This window comes from Pogona vitticeps, chromosome 6 (assembly GCF_051106095.1).
Source record: "Pogona vitticeps strain Pit_001003342236 chromosome 6, PviZW2.1, whole genome shotgun sequence".
Classification (NCBI taxonomy): domain Eukaryota; kingdom Metazoa; phylum Chordata; class Lepidosauria; order Squamata; family Agamidae; genus Pogona; species Pogona vitticeps.
Window position 1 is genome coordinate 97868107 of NC_135788.1, and position 19045 is coordinate 97887151.

General features: G+C 42.8%; 1 protein-coding gene across 2 annotated transcripts; it reads left to right on the forward strand.

Moving 5' to 3' along the window:
* The first annotated feature begins 478 nt into the window (after positions 1-478).
* Positions 479-18327, forward strand: ABI3 (ABI family member 3). Of its 2 annotated transcripts, none has more exons than XM_020814741.3 (8): positions 479-1401; positions 4463-4630; positions 8420-8596; positions 13789-13874; positions 15225-15299; positions 16185-16372; positions 16701-16838; positions 17768-18327. In XM_020814741.3, the coding sequence occupies exons 1-8, from the start codon at positions 982-984 to the stop codon at positions 17929-17931; spliced, it is 1416 nt and encodes a 471-aa protein (XP_020670400.3). In that variant the 5' UTR covers positions 479-981; the 3' UTR covers positions 17932-18327. The 2 variants fall into 2 exon arrangements, with proteins under 2 accessions (XP_020670400.3, XP_072860467.2); XM_073004366.2 differs by having other exon boundaries at positions 17797-17982.
* The last annotated feature ends 718 nt before the right edge of the window (positions 18328-19045 follow it).

Consider the following 19045-nt stretch of genomic DNA (forward strand, 5'->3'; position numbering starts at 1 on the left):
AGAGGACACTCCTCGATTCAGAGCATGTTACCATAGTCTCTCGAGACTGAAGGATGCCTATGCTATATATTGCTCCATAGCACTTAAAGCACTCTCTGGGTGGTTTACAATTTAAATATGCAGGGTACATACTGCTTCCCCAGCCAGCTGGGTACACAGTTTACTGAACTTGGAAGGATGGAAGGTTGAGTGAACCTGGAGCCAGCTTCCTGGGATTGAATATGGGCCATGAGCAGAATTTTGACTGCAGTACTGCAGTTTAATCACTGTGCCACAAGGCTCCCCCATATTTGTCCAGTATGGGAATCAAATAGTCCAGATGTGTTACCAACAGTGGAGATCCAAACAATGAACTAAAGTGATCAAAGACATCTGTTTATCATCATAACACATGCTTTTTTTCACCTATACACTTTGCGTTTAGTATACTTTGCTGTATGATTGAGCATTGGAAGTTAAACATGGGCTTCGTTTGCAATTCTGCTAAAGCAGTATATCTGATTAAGTTTTGTAAAAACAGGCAAGAAGATTAATCACGGAGACTATGTATTCCCTTAACATCTGGTTTGATCCTGAACTTTCTTCACCTCCCATAGTAGAGAGATGGGAGGTTTTGGAGGGGATAGGCCTTCCAGGTTTACCTCAGACCTCTCCCACAGTCTATATAATATAATCCAAAGAAAAGTAACTTTTGAACAAAGTCTGGCTGTCTACAAAGCTAGCCTAGGCATCTACCTGGCATACCGAGCAGTAAAAGACAACTCTTTATTTTATTTATTTATTTATTTATTTGTTCGATTTATAGCCCGCCCATCTGGTATATTCTTTAGTTCAAACCATCTCTGTGATCAGTGATGCATCGTTCTAAAAATACTGCTTTCTTCCCTTGACAGTTCCTCCCCCCTCAACACTTCCTCAATTAATTCTTATGACTTTTGTTTTCATAGTGCAAACGAAGGGTTTCCACATCTTGTATTCAGAATGGGATTGTTCCCACAACCCCAGGGATGCCGATTGAGGGGTGGAGTGTCATGTAGGAATTCTCGTGGACATTGTTGTGGGTGGAGGACAATAATAAATCTCAGGGAGTTGGCTGCCTGGACAAGGGCAAGGGGTGGGAACAGCCCTGCCCCAGGAGTCAACACAAGTATAAAAGAGTTCCCAGCCAACCCATGCTTGCACGGGAGCATTGAAGAGAGCGCTGAGGTTCAACAGCGTCTGCTGCTGAGGCACCCCGTGTGTTCTGAGGAAGGAAGGAAGCAGGAGAGCCAGAGCAGCGACAGCATGACTGAGTTGCAACAGCTGATACAGAATGCCATCCCTTGCGCAAGAGAGGTCCTGCGGGACAACTACAGCAACTTGCTCAAAGTGGCTGATTACTGTGAGAGCAACTATCTGCAGGTGAGTTGCAGCAGGATAGAAATCAGGGCACAGCCATCAAGGCAGAGCTAGAGAGGCAATAGCCTCAAGCAACAGATGTTGAGTAAGCCAATTACACTTCCTTGACTCTTGCTCTTGAGCTCCCTGGGCTCCTGTTAGAACGGTGGGCATCATAGGTCCTGTCTTGACCTCCTAAACATGTTTGCTGCCCCCAGGTGTGGTGAAGGGTGATATCCTGCAACCGGGCTGAATTAGGATTCAACTTGCAGTCCATTCAGCTTCTGTCTGTATTAAGGGAGGGGAAGGTCGTGGAACCACTTTGTCCTTTGCCCCAAACAGCAAATGACTTGGTCCAAAAGACTACAATAGAATCATACTAGGCAGATGGAAATCTGAGATGTGTCTGAATGTTAGTGTGAGATCCTAGTCTCTCTGGTTGCCAATAGATGTGCCCAGCTTGGACAGACTGCAGTGGAGTAATCTTCAGTTTTGCATGGGATGCTCTCTCTCTTTCTTTCTCTCTCTACCTGTGTGCAGGCATGTTTGTGCATACCCTTCATTTACCCGGGGAGACAGGCATTTCAGGATGCCTCACTCTCCATCTTTCCCTGCGCAAACTGACGTTGTGCCCAGAGCTTGGAAAAGTTACATTTTGAGCTACGATTTCTGGAGTCTGCAAATCTGAGTCTTGAACATTTGTTTGAAATGCTGGTTGTATCCCTGGCAAATCTGGGATAATGTATTGAGTTCAGTTCACACAGGGGCATTATCCCTTTGTCCTTCCTTGAAAATCAGGAGGCTGGTCAATCCAATCCTCTGCCCAAAGAGCAAGACTGGATCTTTTTTAAAAAAAGATTCTCCATTTGCACGAATGCCCAAAAAACTCATTAGAAACATTCAGATCAAAAACATGTTCTGCTCCCTGCTTACATCCTTATTGGCAGCATTTCCTCTGTGAGAGTCAGTGGTTTTTAATCTTCCATTCAGTGATGACTCATTTATGAATTTTAGTTAAATAAAACAGTTATCTGTCCACATCTGCTGCTTCCTCAAAGTTGTGCTGCCAGATTGGGTTATTCTCAAACACATTTTTCTTCTTCTGGAATCACAAGAATCCTCCAATATTTTTAAAGCATTTCCAACAGTTACAACTTGCTTATGGTGTTAAAAATTATTTATGAACCAATGTGCAGCTAGTTTCTAATTTCTGCCATATTTTCTAAGTGCCCATCAATTTGCTTTCCATTTGTATGGTGTTTCCTCCTGCCTCCCAATGGCATTTGGGTTCAACTACAGGCTAATGAAACAACAATGTTAATAGCAATAATTCTGGACAGAACCACTCATTAGGTTCCATGCAACTGAGACCACTCTTGTATCACACACAGAAAGCAGGTGCACAACAAAATGTGCTGTTTTGTATGACGCTCATCCGCCCACCTGCTGCTAGACAGGGTGGACAGTACTGAACTACATGGGCTAAAGATATACATTGATGTAAGACTGATTCCTACGTTCATACATATATTCCCATGCTCAAATCTAGGGCTAATGTCTGGAAAACATACATGAATAAAATCCACAAATTCCACCCAACCCATTAATTTCAATATTAGTAAAATCATACCTCCATGCCTTCTGAAAGCAGAAGATAGAGAAATGTTGCAAACTATAAAGAGCCAGTCCAAGAATTGGAAGAAGTTACTTTTTCCAATTGGTGATGCTGGCTAGGAGGGGGAGTCCCCAAAGTGATTTTTCTAAGCTCTGTTCCTGAGTTTGAAACAAACCGTTAGTTATATACTAGGCATCACGAGTCTGTGGAACTCCTTGCCACATGATGTGGTGATGGGATCTGGCCTAGATGCCTTTAAAAGGGGATAGAGTGGTCGAAATGACTAGATAGGCAGGGTATAAATACAATAAATAAATAAATAAATAAATAAATTGAACAGATTTCTGGAGGAAAATTCCATGACAGGTTAAAAGCCATAATGGGGATGTATAATTTCCAGGCTTAAAAGGAAGGTACCTCAAAATGCCAGATGCAAGGGAGGGTATCAAGAGACAGGTATCTAGTTGCCTCATGTGCTCCCAGAGGCATCTGGTGGGGCCACTGTGAGATACAGGAAGCAGGACTAGATACTGATGGGCCCTTGGCCTGATCCAGCAGGGCTCTTCTTATGTTCTTGCGTTATTTTTAGAAGAGGCTGCTTCTTTGGTTCTTCTCTTTTTTTAGTGATGCTGGATGTTTATTTCTCAGCAGGAACAGAAGACTATCCAGCAATAGCAACCTGTTAAAATTAAACAGATTTATTTCAGTTAAAAGTGGGCGAGAGCACTAATATGCAATAAGTGTAGTCCTTTCCCCCCCACTTCAGCTGTGCTCTCTTGTAGGGCGATTACAGGAGACCTGTGCATGCTTCTTGTGTAGCTATCTGTTTCTTCCCCAGGACCCCAGTCTCCAACTGTTATGAGAGCAGAGATTATGCCTTTGTTTTATATTGACCTTGCTTAATATATCGCATGATTTACAATATTTGAGGCTTGTGACCAGAGGAGCATGGATAACCCCATCCCAAAATATTGGAGCGAGGTGCACCTTTACTAGGATCGTAAGCTGCTACAGGCATTAAGCTACTTGTGCTTAGTCTTTGCTGGCTTCTGTAATAAACTAAACTCTCCTTTGGGGAGCCTCAAATCTTTGGAGTATTGTTTATAAGGTCAAAGGGTAAGACACAGCAACAAGAACATTCCCTAATTCTGAGTGTGTAAACAGAACTGGGAACAGGTTGTTGGGTTTTTCTTGGAGTACATTTCCCTAAATCCCTGAGTAGAGATTCTGGAATTTGCTGTCAAGGAAGCAAATGTTCAAAGCTCTGAGAGTAAACCATAAATTCTTCATCAGCTACACAATGTCACAAAGAACGGACAGAAACATACTGGTTAAATTTTGTTTCCTGTAGCTTAGTATGGGGGGGAAAAGTCACATGTTACACCTGAAGAAAATCCACCTTAGTTCCAGCTTCTGATTCTCTGTGTTCTTGCACAGTTTTCACATCTCCTCCTCCTTAATATTTTAAAGGCAGAAGACAAGCGGAAAGCCCTGGAGGCAACTATGGCTTTCACTGCTCAGTCATTAGCCAGCGTGGCCTATCAGATCAGAAACCTGGCTGGCGACATCCTCAAAACACTGGACCTCCAGGCCTCTGAAATCCGAAAGGTGGAAGCCAGCGTCTGCTCCATTGCACAGGTAAGGCAGGAGAGCAACACACACACACACATGGGAAGACAGTGTGAAAGATGTGGAAGAGGGATGGAGCTGCATTTGAAATACCACCCTGATCCAGAACCAGGTAATGGTTACAAACTTGATGACAAGTGCCACAAATCCCCATGTTATTCTGCTCGGCAGAGTGGATGATCTTCAAGCTGCACATGGTCGCGGGGCATGTTTGTGGAGGCCCCCAAACATCCCATAGTCCCCCATGAAAAAAGTAAAGAAACAGGTATGTGTGCTTTTTAAAAGAATTCCTGTTTCTGCTGCTGGAAGCCTAGCTGTTTTTACATGAAGCCGAGGAGTCCCCCTCCCCCCCAAAAAACCCTCTACCCTCAAAACCAAACAAGTAACTCCCTGGGCAGTATTTACATTTTAAAAAAATCTGGGAAAAGAACAATTTGTAGGCAAAGTCCAGCTACTGCAGAGACTGGGGGCAAAAATTTGATCTCCATGAGGATATCCCCGAAGTAATTATCATCATCGTAGAACTGCAGAGCTAGAAGGGACTCTATGGATCATCATCCAGCTCCTGTCAAGAAGGCACATTGGGGAATTCACCTCACAACCTCTGGCTCTGCAGCCAGATACCAAGTTGTCCAGCAGTCTGAATCCTTATACATTCTTTTCCTAGAGACTGGGGAAAATCAGTTTTATTGGGAAGGACCGCAGCTCAAGAGTAGAAGTCTCTCCCCCCCCCCCCAGTGTCTCTTGATTATTGCCAAAGTGACAAAACTGACATATCCTCAGACACGAAGTCCCTTGGAAGTTGAGGATTCTGGAAACTGTAACCTTGAAAATAATAATAATAATTTATGGTTCTTTCCATGCCTTCAGGCCACTGCTAAAGCCCAGAATTTATCCTTGGACTTTACATTCTAGTGTATTCGCTGAAGGGAATCCCTTCCCTCTCCTTTCCTCTTGTACTGGAATGTAGGAAGGCGCACACAATGTTCTGAGATATCAAGTCTCTTTTCCTGTAAACTGGAAAGAGACTGGACAGCTGCCTGTCTGACGCTTTTCCTATTTCCTTGAGCATAATAACCTAAGAAAACAACATAATGAATCAGGTACATCCATGGAATACTTTCATCACCCTTGCCCTTTCACCAATTATATCTCTGTTCAGTATGACTGAACATTTGTACAAGCTACATTTAGTTCAGTTTCATTTATGATCCTCATCATCTTGTGGGATTTCCGGATCCAAACAGATAGATACATTGAACATAACACACCAGACAGAATATTAATAGAACAAAGAAATGTCTGGATCATTGACATTGCAATTCCAGGGGATAGCAGAGTTGAAAATAAAGAATTGGAAAAACTCACAAAATACAGAGATCTGGCAATCAAAACATCTCACTTGTGGATGAAACACACTTCAGTGGTCCCCATAGTCATCAGGGCTTTGGAAACAATATCAAGACATTTCATACAGTATTTTAAGCTGTTGCAGATCTCAGAAATAATGCCAACAGAGCTACAAAAATAGCATTATTAGGAATAGTATACATACTATGCTGATGTTAAATAGATACTTAGGTTTTTGGTTAAAACTTGTATCTGTTATATAATACCAGTCAATGTTTTTGTAATTTTTATTGACTGTACCTCGTATTTTTGAATCATCATCATTATCATCTTAGAACAGCAGAGCTGGAAGGGACCCATGGATCATCTAGTGCTGCCCTTGTCAAGGAGGCACAGTGGGGAATTGAACTCCCAACCTATACTTAACCACTGAGCTATTCAGCAGTGTGTGTGAGACAGAGTGGGGCAGAGGATGAAAGAGAGAGAGGCATTTTGGGGCTGCAAGGAATAACAGTTTAATATTAATCATAATTATGTGCTATTAAATCAATTCCAATTTATGGCAAACTTTGTCAGTGCTTTCTAGGTATAAAACACACAGAATTGGTTTACAGTTCCTTTCTTCAGGATGCACTCTCATGCCGTGTAGCTTGCCCAAGACCACAGAGGCTGGATCTTCTCCTACAAGGCACAGCAGGGAACTCCAAATGCCATCTAGTATTTAATCTGAGCTTCCTGCTGCTCACCTTCAGAGGGTACTTGACAAAAATAACCAGAATCCTACTACTGTTTGCACGAGTTCTGTGTAACATGCCCTGATTAATTGTAGCTAATTTATGAAGTGCAGGGGCATATTGCCGTTGCACAGTTGGGCATGTGACCAAGCCACGGCTGAAATGCTTCTGGGCAGTTAGCTGCAATTAGCTGTGGTAAGCTACACAAACCTTGTGCAAACACCAGTAGGATTCTGGCCAATGATATATTTGTTTCTTCAGCAATAAATCTGTGTCTGTAGATCTCTGACAGAGAAATGGAGAGCACCTTTGAGCATGTCCAGCATTATTCTGTGGGCAAATACTTCTGGCAGAACCATAGTATAGATCATCCACGTATAGAAGGGCATGTGGGTTGTGGGATGGACTGTTTTCTTCTCTCATGAGAGATTCAGAAAATGAAATGTAGGGGAAGTAGGGCTGAGGCTCACTCTGGCCTGGGAACTCTCTGTTCTTTACATTTTAAGACTCTTTCTTTCTTTCTTTCTTTCTTTCTTTCTTTCTTTCTTTCTTTATTTATTTATTTATTTATTTATTTATTTATTTATTTATTTATTTATTTATTTATTTATTTGCTGCAACAGACCATCAGGACTGCTGTTACTTTTGGAAGTTGTTATAAAAGGTTGCTGAATCTTTCCTTACAGCTTGATGTCAAGAAGGGATTAGGGAAGCATCCATTAGCCTTGCATTAGACCGGATATCCTGCTTCACTGGACAAAAGGTTAATCGGTGCCAAATCTCTGCTCCAGAACCAATTTGGAAGCCCCACCTATCCTCAAAACCCCCTAAAGCTTTACAGCGGCGGGCGGGGGGGGGAGTAGTCTGGAAGCACAACCCTTCCTCAAAAAGAGCATTAGAAAGAAATGTAACAGCTACTAAATCACTATGTGGTTTACTGAGATTTCACACACCCCTCCCAATACAGGGTAGGTTGAAGTACTTTGGGAATCCTCTGTTAAACAACAAGCAATGCTGCATTCTTGCTTTTTATAAAATGCCTTGATTACATTTTCCAAGTGCCCTACAGAGATTTCAGCAAAAAGGAGCAAGTTTGCCTTCAGGCTTATAATCAGATAAGAGAGAGAGAGAGAGAGAGAGCTAATGAATGCAGGTGCCTATTTTATATGAAATTTATAATCCAAACACATCTTGTGTCTGCTTTGCATGCTCAGTCCTTATTCAGCTGGGCTTGCTTTTGGGTTTCTTTGCTTATTTTGTCTCATAGAATTTGTTTTTTGGTGGGATGCTTCAGTAACTCAATGACTCTTGGCTTCCTTTCCAGTTCTACAGTTCCACGAGTCTATTAATACTTTTGTACTATAAAAACCAGAGCAATCCCATCCTCATCTTCAAATATCTCTTCCTTGTGAAGTGATAGTGGTATTTTGGGTCCATTTAGAGAATGAATTTACTGTACAGTAATCAGCAGGTCTGAGGAGTCAGTTGTGGGTAGAGATGCGGAAAATCACATTTCAACAATGTTGGAGTTAGGAGTGCCAGACCCCTATGTAGATTAAAATCCATGTTTAACTCTTATGCCCCCAAAACCATAACTATAAAACATAAACAGTTGATTCACACAGACACACACACACACTCAGGTCTGGTCCAGATTCCCAAAGGCCTAGCAACGCTGCTTATCTTTCCTTCTCACAATTTGTTTCTGATGTAGATTGTGGAGATGCATAAGGAGAAAGTGTCCCGCCGAGAGATAGGGTCTCTTACTATTTGCAAGACGCTCCCATGCTACCAGAAAATCATCTACCCGAAAGACCCTGAGCCCTTGGAGCCATATTACAAGAAGCCACTGAACTTCAGCAGTTTGGATGAAATTGGCCATGGAATAAAGGTAAGAGCTGATTTCCTCCAAAGCAGGATCTCCTTCAATGGATCCTGTTACTGTATTGTTTTTCATTGATCCCCTTTGTGTGTGAGTGCTGTTTGCTGATGCTTCCTTATGGGTATTTTTCTTCTGCTCAGTCTGGTGTGCCCCATGGAAGAGTAAAACAAAGAGGGAAGAAAGGAGGGAATGGAAATGATAGGCAAAAATAGAAGGGTAAACTGTATTGGGAATGAGAGACATCAGGGAGCAGTTCTGGATGTGCGTGGACCAGCGCTACCAGGGTGACCTAATAAATCCCCAGAACATTAAAAAAAAATACTGTCTCCATATGTAAACACCAAAACTGGGATGAACTATTCAAATTTGCGACAAAAAAGAGACCAAAACAATCCAGAAACAGTATCAGAACAACTGAAGACAACACCATTGTGTGGAAAAGTCCAAAGTCAGCAAATCCACTCCCCTGTTGACATTTGTAGATGGAAAAGCTGGAATGTCAGATTGCCACCAAAAGCAGCATCGGTAGGAGTGAACAGCCGTGGGCACCAATAAACAAGGAAGTGAAAAGCTGGTCATATATATGTCTATGGTGATTCATATAGAGACAGAAAGTCCGCTGCAGACAGTAAGTCTCCAAACCCTTCCTCTGTGGAAAAGCTGCTTCTTTTGAGGAACCATTGAAGGAATTAACTTTCTTCCCTTTTTTAAAAAAAATGAAATGAGCTAGTAAGAAAACAGCATGACAAGATATACATCTTTGGAAATCAAATCCAAAGAAGTATCTAGAGCCATACTAAAGGTGGGCAAAGGCCATGGACATCCTTTGGTGGAAAGGTTGCCAGACCAATATGCCTGGCAAAGTTACTTTTTACCACAACTATCAGAATCTATCCCTGTATCACTTCTCCCGCCAGCATGTCCAAAGGGAATTGTTATACAAAATAGTGGGGGAAGAGAGGACTTTTCTGAGTTCTGCCTTAGCTGGAAACCACTCTAATTTTTGTTCCCTGTTTCTGTACTTCTGTACTTAATAATAAGGCATGCATCTTCCTGTCTTGAAAGTCTATATCTATATCTATCTGTCTAATTGAACATCAAAACAAGTGTGAGCAGACTTCAGGCTTTGGAGATCCCTGAGAATTACCGCTCAAAGACTGTGCAAAAGGCAACTGTTGTGGTCCCAACATCATCATTTGCAAGCTAAGCTTTCACACCTTTGTGTCTTCTTGTGGGTGTATTGTTGGGATAAGGAGGAGAGATTATCTCCTCCTTATCACAACACAAAAATACAACAAATGTTATGGTCAGCAAAGGACAGAAGGGACCCCCTCACCACTGCAGGAGTATACCGGATACCTTGCAGTTGTGGCCAGGTATACACTGGAACCACAAAACGAAGCATCCACACCAGAATCAAAGAACATGAGAGACACTGCAGACTAAAAAAAAACCAGAAAAATCTGCAGTAGCTGAACATGCCCTGAAACAAGCTAGGCATGAAATTCTATTTCAAAATACTGAAATACTGGACAACACCAGCAATCATTACATCAGACTGCACAGGGAAGCCATTGAAATCCACAAGCACCCGCAGAACTTCAACTAAAAAGAGCAAAGTTTGAAACTCAACAAAACTTCCAACTCTGAAAAATACAGCGTGCAAAAGGTCAACGACCTCTACCCAGCCACGAAGACCAGGGATCAACACACAAAAAATACCAGCTAATGACACCCATCAATCACAGTGACAGATAATATCTCCTCCTTATCACAACAATACACCCACAACAAGACACACTAATCACCCATCTCCTGAGTAGGACAAAAGCCTATCACACAGCCATAAATAATCCACTCCCAAGCAAACTACACCAGAGCACAGAGTGCTTTCCTCTGAAGATGCCGGCCACAGAGACTGGCGAAACGTTATGAAGAACAACCTTCAGAACACGGCCAAAGAGCCTGAAAAACCCACAACAGCCATTAGATCCCAGCTGTGAAGGTCTTCGCAAATACGTTTTAAAAGTTTTTAGTAGCTCAATTCCAAGGACTGCCAATAAATCTGCTATATGGATAACATTGAAAAATAGGTTCACGTTCTGTCTTCTTATGAATATTATTAGTTATATCTCCAAATTTTAATGGCCTTTGGCAGAGTCAAAATTGATCTGTCTCTTTCTCCCTTTCCCTCTTTCACACACACATACAGTGTCACGGATCTCACGCTCTCTCCCTGGAGCAAAAATAAAATTCTAAATTGAGCCTGTTATCAAACCAAGATGTTTCAGCCCCACTGTAACAATGCACCCAAGTGAAATATAGGCAATGTTGGGTTTCCCCCCACCCCTTCTTCCTTCTCACGTTGCAAGCTACTTTGAAGAGAAAAGGAGAATTGTACTGTCAGCTTCGGCCAGCCATCTAGGCTGATCTGAAACCACAAGTCTGAAACTGATGAGGCTGAGAAATTTCAAACAGAGAGGAAGTGGTACTGTAGCTCTCGGTTCCCACGCCGGCGTCTGCTTCCCCAGCTGGGTTCTCACCGTAGACGAGGCCGCTGCCTCAGCGGGGCCTCGCAGCCCTTTTGCTGTCCTTTTGTTAGCGCATAGCATCAGCTCAGCAAGCAAAGTGGCGTGGAGGGGGGGGTGGCGGCCCTGAAAGACATGACCCAGTTGGAACGAAGGTGCACATCTGGGGAAGGGGACTTTCTAACTTGAATCTTAAGACCTAATAAGGAGATTGGAAAGAGCACTCCTACCCCACAAAGCAGGTGCAGTGCTGTCAGAAGTGCGCCAGAGAACAATCTGGAACACTAGGGAAGCCTCAGCAGTTGCACACATTCATCTAGGCACCCATGTTCCAGCAATGTCTTAGCAGAGTTTGGAAAATTACTTTCTAAAATGAGTTATTTACAGATTGAGGGCTAAATCCAATTATTAGTGCTGTGTTTTCTTCTGCTTGCCTCTGGCTACCATTTCATTACCTCTTCATCTCTTCTAATGCTAATTTTCTGTGCTTTTACCTCTCACACCATCAGCCACAACACCCTTGCCCGTTGGCTTGGTTTCAAGTTGTTTCCTGAAAGGGTGCCAGGAAAGCATCTAAAGCAAGCTGTCACTTTGTCCAGCAAGGAGCAATGGCTACCTGGAAGCAGACTTCATTCATGGGGAACCATCTGCGCCAGCCCTGCTGTTGCTAGTCAGAGTGAGGTAGCTCACTCTGGGGTCCCATAAACAGGCAGCAAATTGTATTTGCTAAGGCTTTCACAGCCGGGATCTAATGGTTGTTGTGTGCTGTCCTCTGAAGATGCCGGCCACAGAGACTGGCAAAACATTAGGAAGAACAACTTTCAGAACATGGCCAAAGAGCCCCAAAACCCCACAACAACCAGGCAGCAAATTGTTCATTATCTACAGTGGTGCCTTGCTAGACGATAATCCATTCCACTGAAATCGCTGTTTAGCGAAATCATCGTCTAGCAAAAAGCATTTTCCCCATTGGAATGCATTGAAACCTGTTTAATGCGTTCCAATGGGGAAGAATCGTCGTTGTCTAGCGAAGATCAGCCATAGGAAAGCCGCTTTGCGAACCGCCAATCAGCTGTTTAAAGAGCTGTCTTGCGAAGCTTAGGTCCCGAAAACACCGGTTTTGCGAGGGCAGAGGGAGCTGTCAAAATTGTCGTCTAGCGAAAATTGGTTTGCGAAGCAGGGACCAAACATTGTCCAGTGAAATTCCCCCATAGGAATCACTGTTTTGCGAATCGCTATAGCGATTGCAAAAAGTCAATGTCTAGCGAAAAACTTGTCATGCGGGGTAACTGTCTAGCGAGGCACCACTGTATTTGTTGCTATTGTATTCTTACTGCTGGGAGTGGCGAGAGGGACTTGAGAGGTATTACTTGGCTAGTTTTTCAACTGTGCATGTCGACTTGCATGGGTGAACACATCTGCTACCCTGCTTCAGCCTTGATTGTAGCACTTTCAGGGTCCATGCTGAAACTGGCAAGATGTGACTTTTAACACAATGGAAATCTTCAAACTCATCCTGAGGCAAAGGTTGTGTGAACTACATGTCCAAATTAAGGGCTAGACCAGTCTCCCCTGTCCAAGAAACACTGGAGGCCTCCATCAGCCTTAATTGCTTTCTGATCTTGAGTAATATTGTTCCAGCTGCTGAGATGGCATACCTTTGACAGAACGGTTTCCTTGGTTAATGCCTGCCAGTGATTGGTTGGTGTTTCTTTAAAGCAAGTTGGGAGAGTTTATTTTTAGGTCAAAGACCCCGGTGGCTCTGTTCACAAAGTCATCATGAGAGACAACACTACTGTTAAGCAGGTGGGAGGAATAACAGGGGCTGTCCTAACCTCCAATAAAAACATGCTTTTGAGCCTTTTTGGGCATTCCTCTCTCTTGGAGAAAAAAAAAAGCAGGTAGGATACGCAACCACTCTTGCTCTGCTTAATCTAGCTTCCTGCCCTCTATCATGGACCCTACTGTAAAATTTATCTGTCAGTCTAGTCGGCATCAGGACATGGAATGAAGAGGGAGCCATCTTGTCTGATGCTTAAAGCCAACCTTGCATGGCATCAGTGTTTAAGAGACTGGTCTCCTCCAGCAAGCAGCCAAAGACTTCTTTAGTTAGACAGGGCTTTTGGCACTGGCTGGTTGCTGAGGAAACCCATCATTACATGTTGAATGCTGTATTTTGCTGCTCTTTTAAATGGTTTTCAAATTGTTTTGATTCAGCATTTTTTAAAATTAGGATAACGTCTAATTTTGATTTAATATTTTAATATTTTATCTTTGTGTTGTAGCCATCTTAGTTCATGTTGTGAGCTGACTTACTGTAGGTCCTTCACTAGGAGAAGTTGGGCTAATAAAACTCTGTGAAACGATCAGAAGCAGAATTCTTTCTGCAACCTTTGTCAAAAAGAGCTCGTGTATACTGCTTTGAATGTGTTTTGGTGCTGCTTTTGTTTGCTGTCTTTTAGTGTGATAATTGTTTGATCCTTTTTAGTATTTGTACACTTACTGTTTCTAGCTTTAAATATTGCCTTTTTAAATGATGTAAGCCACCTTGAATCCTTCCAAAGAAAAAGATGGGGTAAAAATATTTTAAACAAACAAATAAATCCAGTAGGATAAGAGGATTGATTTGAAAAATTATAACTTCTCGGCTTTTCATTCTTGTTTCTCTCTTAGGATCAAAGCACACAGCTGGCCAGAACAGGGACCCTTTCCCGGCGTAGCACCAAGATTTCAACCGGGCAGTCTTCAGGGAGCCTTGGGTGAGTGACATCATACGGGCAGTAGATGGAAGCAGAACTGCTAGGGTAGCCAAGCATCCTCTATCAGAGGCCAGTCCTCCGTTTGGAGAAAGCTTGGCCATTTGAATCCGACTTTAAAAATAAAAGACCAATGAAAAGGAAGTAACGGCCTTGAAGTTGTCCACCTTCAGTTAAATACTTAAGACAGCCAGTAGAACAGGCACGTAGATTATCCGGTCATGCTCTTCCCCTGCTGTAGTAAGACCTGTTGCCTTTCTAATTATAATAATCACTAACGGCTATTTAGACATATAAACTAACTCATACACTCTTTATGAAAATAGGTGTCCTCTTTTTTCAGCTTTTCTTTTTTTTGGAAATGAATAAACACCTATCCTGCAGCACAACTGAGGTTGATCCTCAAAGCCTGTAAGGGCAATCCCAACTCCTCAACCCCAAATCAACTGGAGCACATACCCTGTCCTTTAGAAATGCATCTTGCAGTCCATTCATGACCAGATTGCAGCTGGTACTGGTTGCAGCTAATCCTTTTGATAAACCAAATATTGGGCTATTATATATGGGACAACCTGTGTCACCTGAGGTGTTTGCCGTGATTGCTATAATGACAGGGTTGTCCTTGGAAACATGGTTGAACAGAGCCAGTGTGGTCTATATGTTGGAAGAGGTTCACAGCCTGTTTTAAAGAAACACCAACCAAACACTGAGGAGGATTAGCATTAAATAATAGATAAGACTAGTAATAGGTCAGTAAGGCAAAAGCAAGACGAGCATCACGTGCTGTTTCTTTGCTCAGTTCTTCTGTTATGAAACATAGAACTTAGTGCTTTTACTTGGTTTCATTCTTAACCAATCAATCAAAACTGAAGAATTTCCAAGCTTTGTTTTAAGGCACCCTAAGAAGCAGGGTTATTTGATATATTGCACGTGGAATTATGTGGAAAGGTTGGCTGTTCTTTGTTCTTTTGCCAGCTGGCAAAGAATATTTTATTCAAGCAGGCCTTGGCATTTATGCTGATTTACTGTTGAAGTATGTCTAACCACTTGGACACTTATTGCCTTTGATTCTTGGGTTTTAAACTGTGCTTTAAAGGTATTTGTTTGTTTTGATTAAGATTTTCTTTTCAATCTGAATTTTAGTTTTAGTTGCATTTACTGCCTGCCCCCTTTGGCTGTTTGTATAAATTAATTAGACAAACAGCAAATTTACATATGCTTTGTATTCTCTTTATAAAGCTTCTAATATTTCTACTCCGGGTAAAATAAAAAACAACTCTCAGAAAGAAACAGCATTTAAATCTTCCTTCACACCTGCAGACTCTGGGTACCATTCATCTCTTTCTGTTTTAGGAGAAGTCAGCCAGTACAGCCACCATTCATCCCAGATGGTAAACTCTTCCCAGCATCATCTTTATCATCCCTGAGGTATTGTTTGTGAGATCCTTGTTATTTCAAAGGGGAGTTGGGTGGGAATCTGGTTGAAATTATTTGCTATCTATCCAAATCAAACAAAAACAACTTTTAGTGCCAAAAATAGAACAGCCATTCAGTGGGGAGGGGGGCATGTGCACTGAGAGAAGGCTGGGCCATTAGGCTTTTAGGCTCTGGAACATTCCAAGGAGGAGGTCAGCGCAGGCGCAGAAGGAACCCATATATGTCAATCACTGAGACCATGAAAAAGGGCTTTAGAATCCAGGGCTTCATTTGCAAGTGTGAGGGCTCAAGTATGGAGCTTTGAACTAATTATTATTCTCTTAATAATTATTAAGAGAAAATAATTATTAGGTTCTAGTTACAATGCCAGACACTTCTCTAATTTGACCTCCAATATGATTTCAACCCTGGTGGCTCTTCTTTGGTTGATACATCCTTCAATAGCATTTGTATTTAACATCTCTCTCATCACTTTCTCAATTCTAGTGGCTTTTCGGCCTCTTTTTTTTCATTTGCTTTTGTCACAGGTGAAAATGTTGAATGATTTGACGGTAAGACAGTGACCAGACTACTGTTTGTTAACACATCGATGGAAGTGGGTCTTTCTTAAACACTGAAGGATGTCAGTTCCATAAGCAAAATTCCACACACACCCTACTTCCTGTATCTTGCAAATTACCTTCTTTGTTTCGTGGTTGGTCATTGCAAGGTATACACCTTCCAAGTGATCGGATCTGTACCTGTCAGGGAATGGTGTTGCTGGAGACCCAATGGGCTCTCCGTTTCTAAATGCATTGCTGGCATCTTGTGTAGTTTGGCCCTTTGGCCAAGGTACTGTCAATAAACTTAAAGCAATTTCTTGCTTGAATGTTGCAGCAGTGCCACAGAAGAAATGGAAAATACCAGTAAGAGTGCACCTCCTGAGCCACCTCCACCCCCACCCTCGGTGCTGTCACTTCTCCCTCTGCCACCAGAAACAGACGATTTCCTTCCTTCCCCTCAATCTGATACACTGCCACCTCCACCTGTGGGCCTGGATGATATACTTGCTTTCTCTGAACCAGGTAGGACTGGTTTTCACAGCTATAACATAACTAAATTAAACATCTCCTTGGAGAAGTGCCTGGATGTATAGAATTCAACATCTTTGACAACACTGTTTTTTTAAAAAAATAAAGTTTCTAGCCCTTAGTGTTACAAAAGCTTGCAAGCAATGGGTAGCTGAGTTGGGCATCTGGTGGTCTGAAACAGGTGGGAACAGGACACAGTTATAAAGACATGCTCTGCTTCTCTCTGTCAAGCTATGTAGCAGACTCAGGAAACCAAGCAGTAAATGCACTGTTGATTTTCTGATACATGAAAGAGCCAAAGTGTTGTGTTTTGTTTCTGCAGATCTTGATTTTCCAGCATCACCGCCGCCGCCGCCGCCACTGGACATCACTCATTGCGAGCCATTTGGGCCTCCGCTCTTGCCTCCTCCGCCACCTCCAGAGAAACTACCCTGGGCCCCAGAAACCTATTTGGAAAAAGGTACCTAGCCATTCAAGGACAGCAGATGTAATCTCAGCATTGTTTTACACTCTGGCAATGGTGTTTAGATGCTAGGGCTCCAGATTACCCAGAAGGCATTGCTTGTTGCAATTCACATTCTTACCAATGGATCCAGCTATTTGACTGTTTGTTAGTTATCAAACCACTGTGGAAGGCAAATCACTCTGGCCATGCTAAGAGACTCTTCCCCTACATTTTCTCTGCAGACAAGCCTCTGTCAATCACACCCATAGAGTTCTCTTTTGTATGGGTGTGTATTATGTTTATATTTCTTACATGTTTTAGAAACCCCTTTGTCAGGTCTTGCCAAAGACGTTTGTGTCCCTGAAGTGTAAACTCTGCCTTGTATCCAGTCCTTAACCTGGGGCCATGTCCACTGGGGAGCCTTTCAGCACAAGCCCTTGTGGCTGGCCCAGCCGCAGCCCTTTGGTTCCAGAGGTGGAGCAGAACATGGTGTCCTCCATGACCCACCAAATCAAGTTGCACAGATATTAGTATGAAAGGCATGAAAGCATTTCTGTCCATCCCGGGCGGTTTAAATGCAATCATGAAAAGTAAATGCTGCCGTTTCATGACATCCGCGGCCCATTGTCTGCAGTGGCTGCTGCCTCCCTTGACCTAATGGTTAGGCTGGTCTATTGAAAATCTGCTGGTTCATTTGCACAGCTCTCATTAATTTCAGCAGGGCTTGTGCAAGAGAACTTTCCAGTGGATTAGTCCAAAGAGGTCAAACTAAGCTGCCCTTCGCTCTGCCAGTTTCCTTAAAGGACCCATAAGAGCTAGGCATGCTTCCTTTTTATAGAGCTTGGTACGGTTAGTTTTGCATTGCAGCTCCCGGTATGGTCTGGCTTTCTATCCCTCCTTCTCACATCGTCTCTCTTTCCTCCCATTCTTTCTCCTCTGTTCAGTCGTGACCCTCTATCCTTACACTCAACAGAAGGAGAATGAACTCTCATTTGAAGAGGGGGCTGTTATTTACGTGACACGGAAATATTCTGACGGCTGGTGTGAGGGGGTGACGAGCGATGCTGCAGGATTGTTCCCGGCGAACTACGTGGAGCCTTTGCACTGAAGGAGGCAGCAGAATACAGAAGCAGCAGATTAAAATGACAGATTGTTTAAACAGGAGTCCTGTCGAAATGCTATCAGGCAGACTGACTGCCTTGCTCTCACTTTCGAGACACCATGTACAAAAGATCCTGGGTGGGTGTTGCTATAAGTTGCCATGACGACATGCGTATCTTCCCTAAGTTGCTCTAATCAGTCTGTAGCACAGCTAGAGGGGCATCACATAATAGTTTGATATACACATACATTGCACTCAGGATGGGACCGTATGCTTCATGATGCCTTTTTCTTTCTTCTGGTTCTACCATTTGCTAAAGCAGTGATTGCCCTCTCTCTCTCTCTCCCTGCCATGTCCTACCCAGAACTCAATGGAATAAACAAGAACTGCAGTTTGCTGAAAGGGGTCGTGTGGTGTTTCTTCTCTACGTGCCAGAAAGTGGTGCTGTTGAGTAGCTGGGCTCTATACTACTGGTCATTCTTAACTGCTAGCTGTCCAGATGGTCAAATTATCAGGTCTGCCACTGATAATTGCACAAGGAGATTGCACAATCCACATATCCGATCATGATCCACTGACTATTGTTCTCTCGTTAAACCCAGCAATGGGAGTCCCATAAAGCTTGCATCCTATGAGAAAGCTCAATACACTATGCTTCACTCTCAGCCTCCCACTTGGGGAAGGGGCGTGTGAGTGTGTGTGTGAGTGAGTGAGTGAGTGAGTGAGTGAGTGAGTGAGTGAGTGAGTGAGTGAGTGAGTGAGTGAGTGAGTGAGTGAGTGAGTGAGTGAGTGAATAAGACAGTTCTAGAGATTCTCGATGCCCGCCACTTTCCCTTTGCCTGGTCTCATTTCCTGGGCATGTATGCTTTTTTTGGGGGGGGGGAGACACAGCAAACATGGGTCATAACAGGACTTTTGTTCCCCCTAGATATGTTTTCTTTAAAATAACAACTCCCATACACAACTGTAACAACTGGCTGCAGAATTAATTTTTAAAATCAAATATTTCCTATCTCTAGTTCTTTCTATCTCTAGCTGATGCACAGTAGAGAATAATCAATATCCTTACCAAACTAGTTTCCTAGATTGTTTGAAAAAAACACTCATGGATCAAGTATAT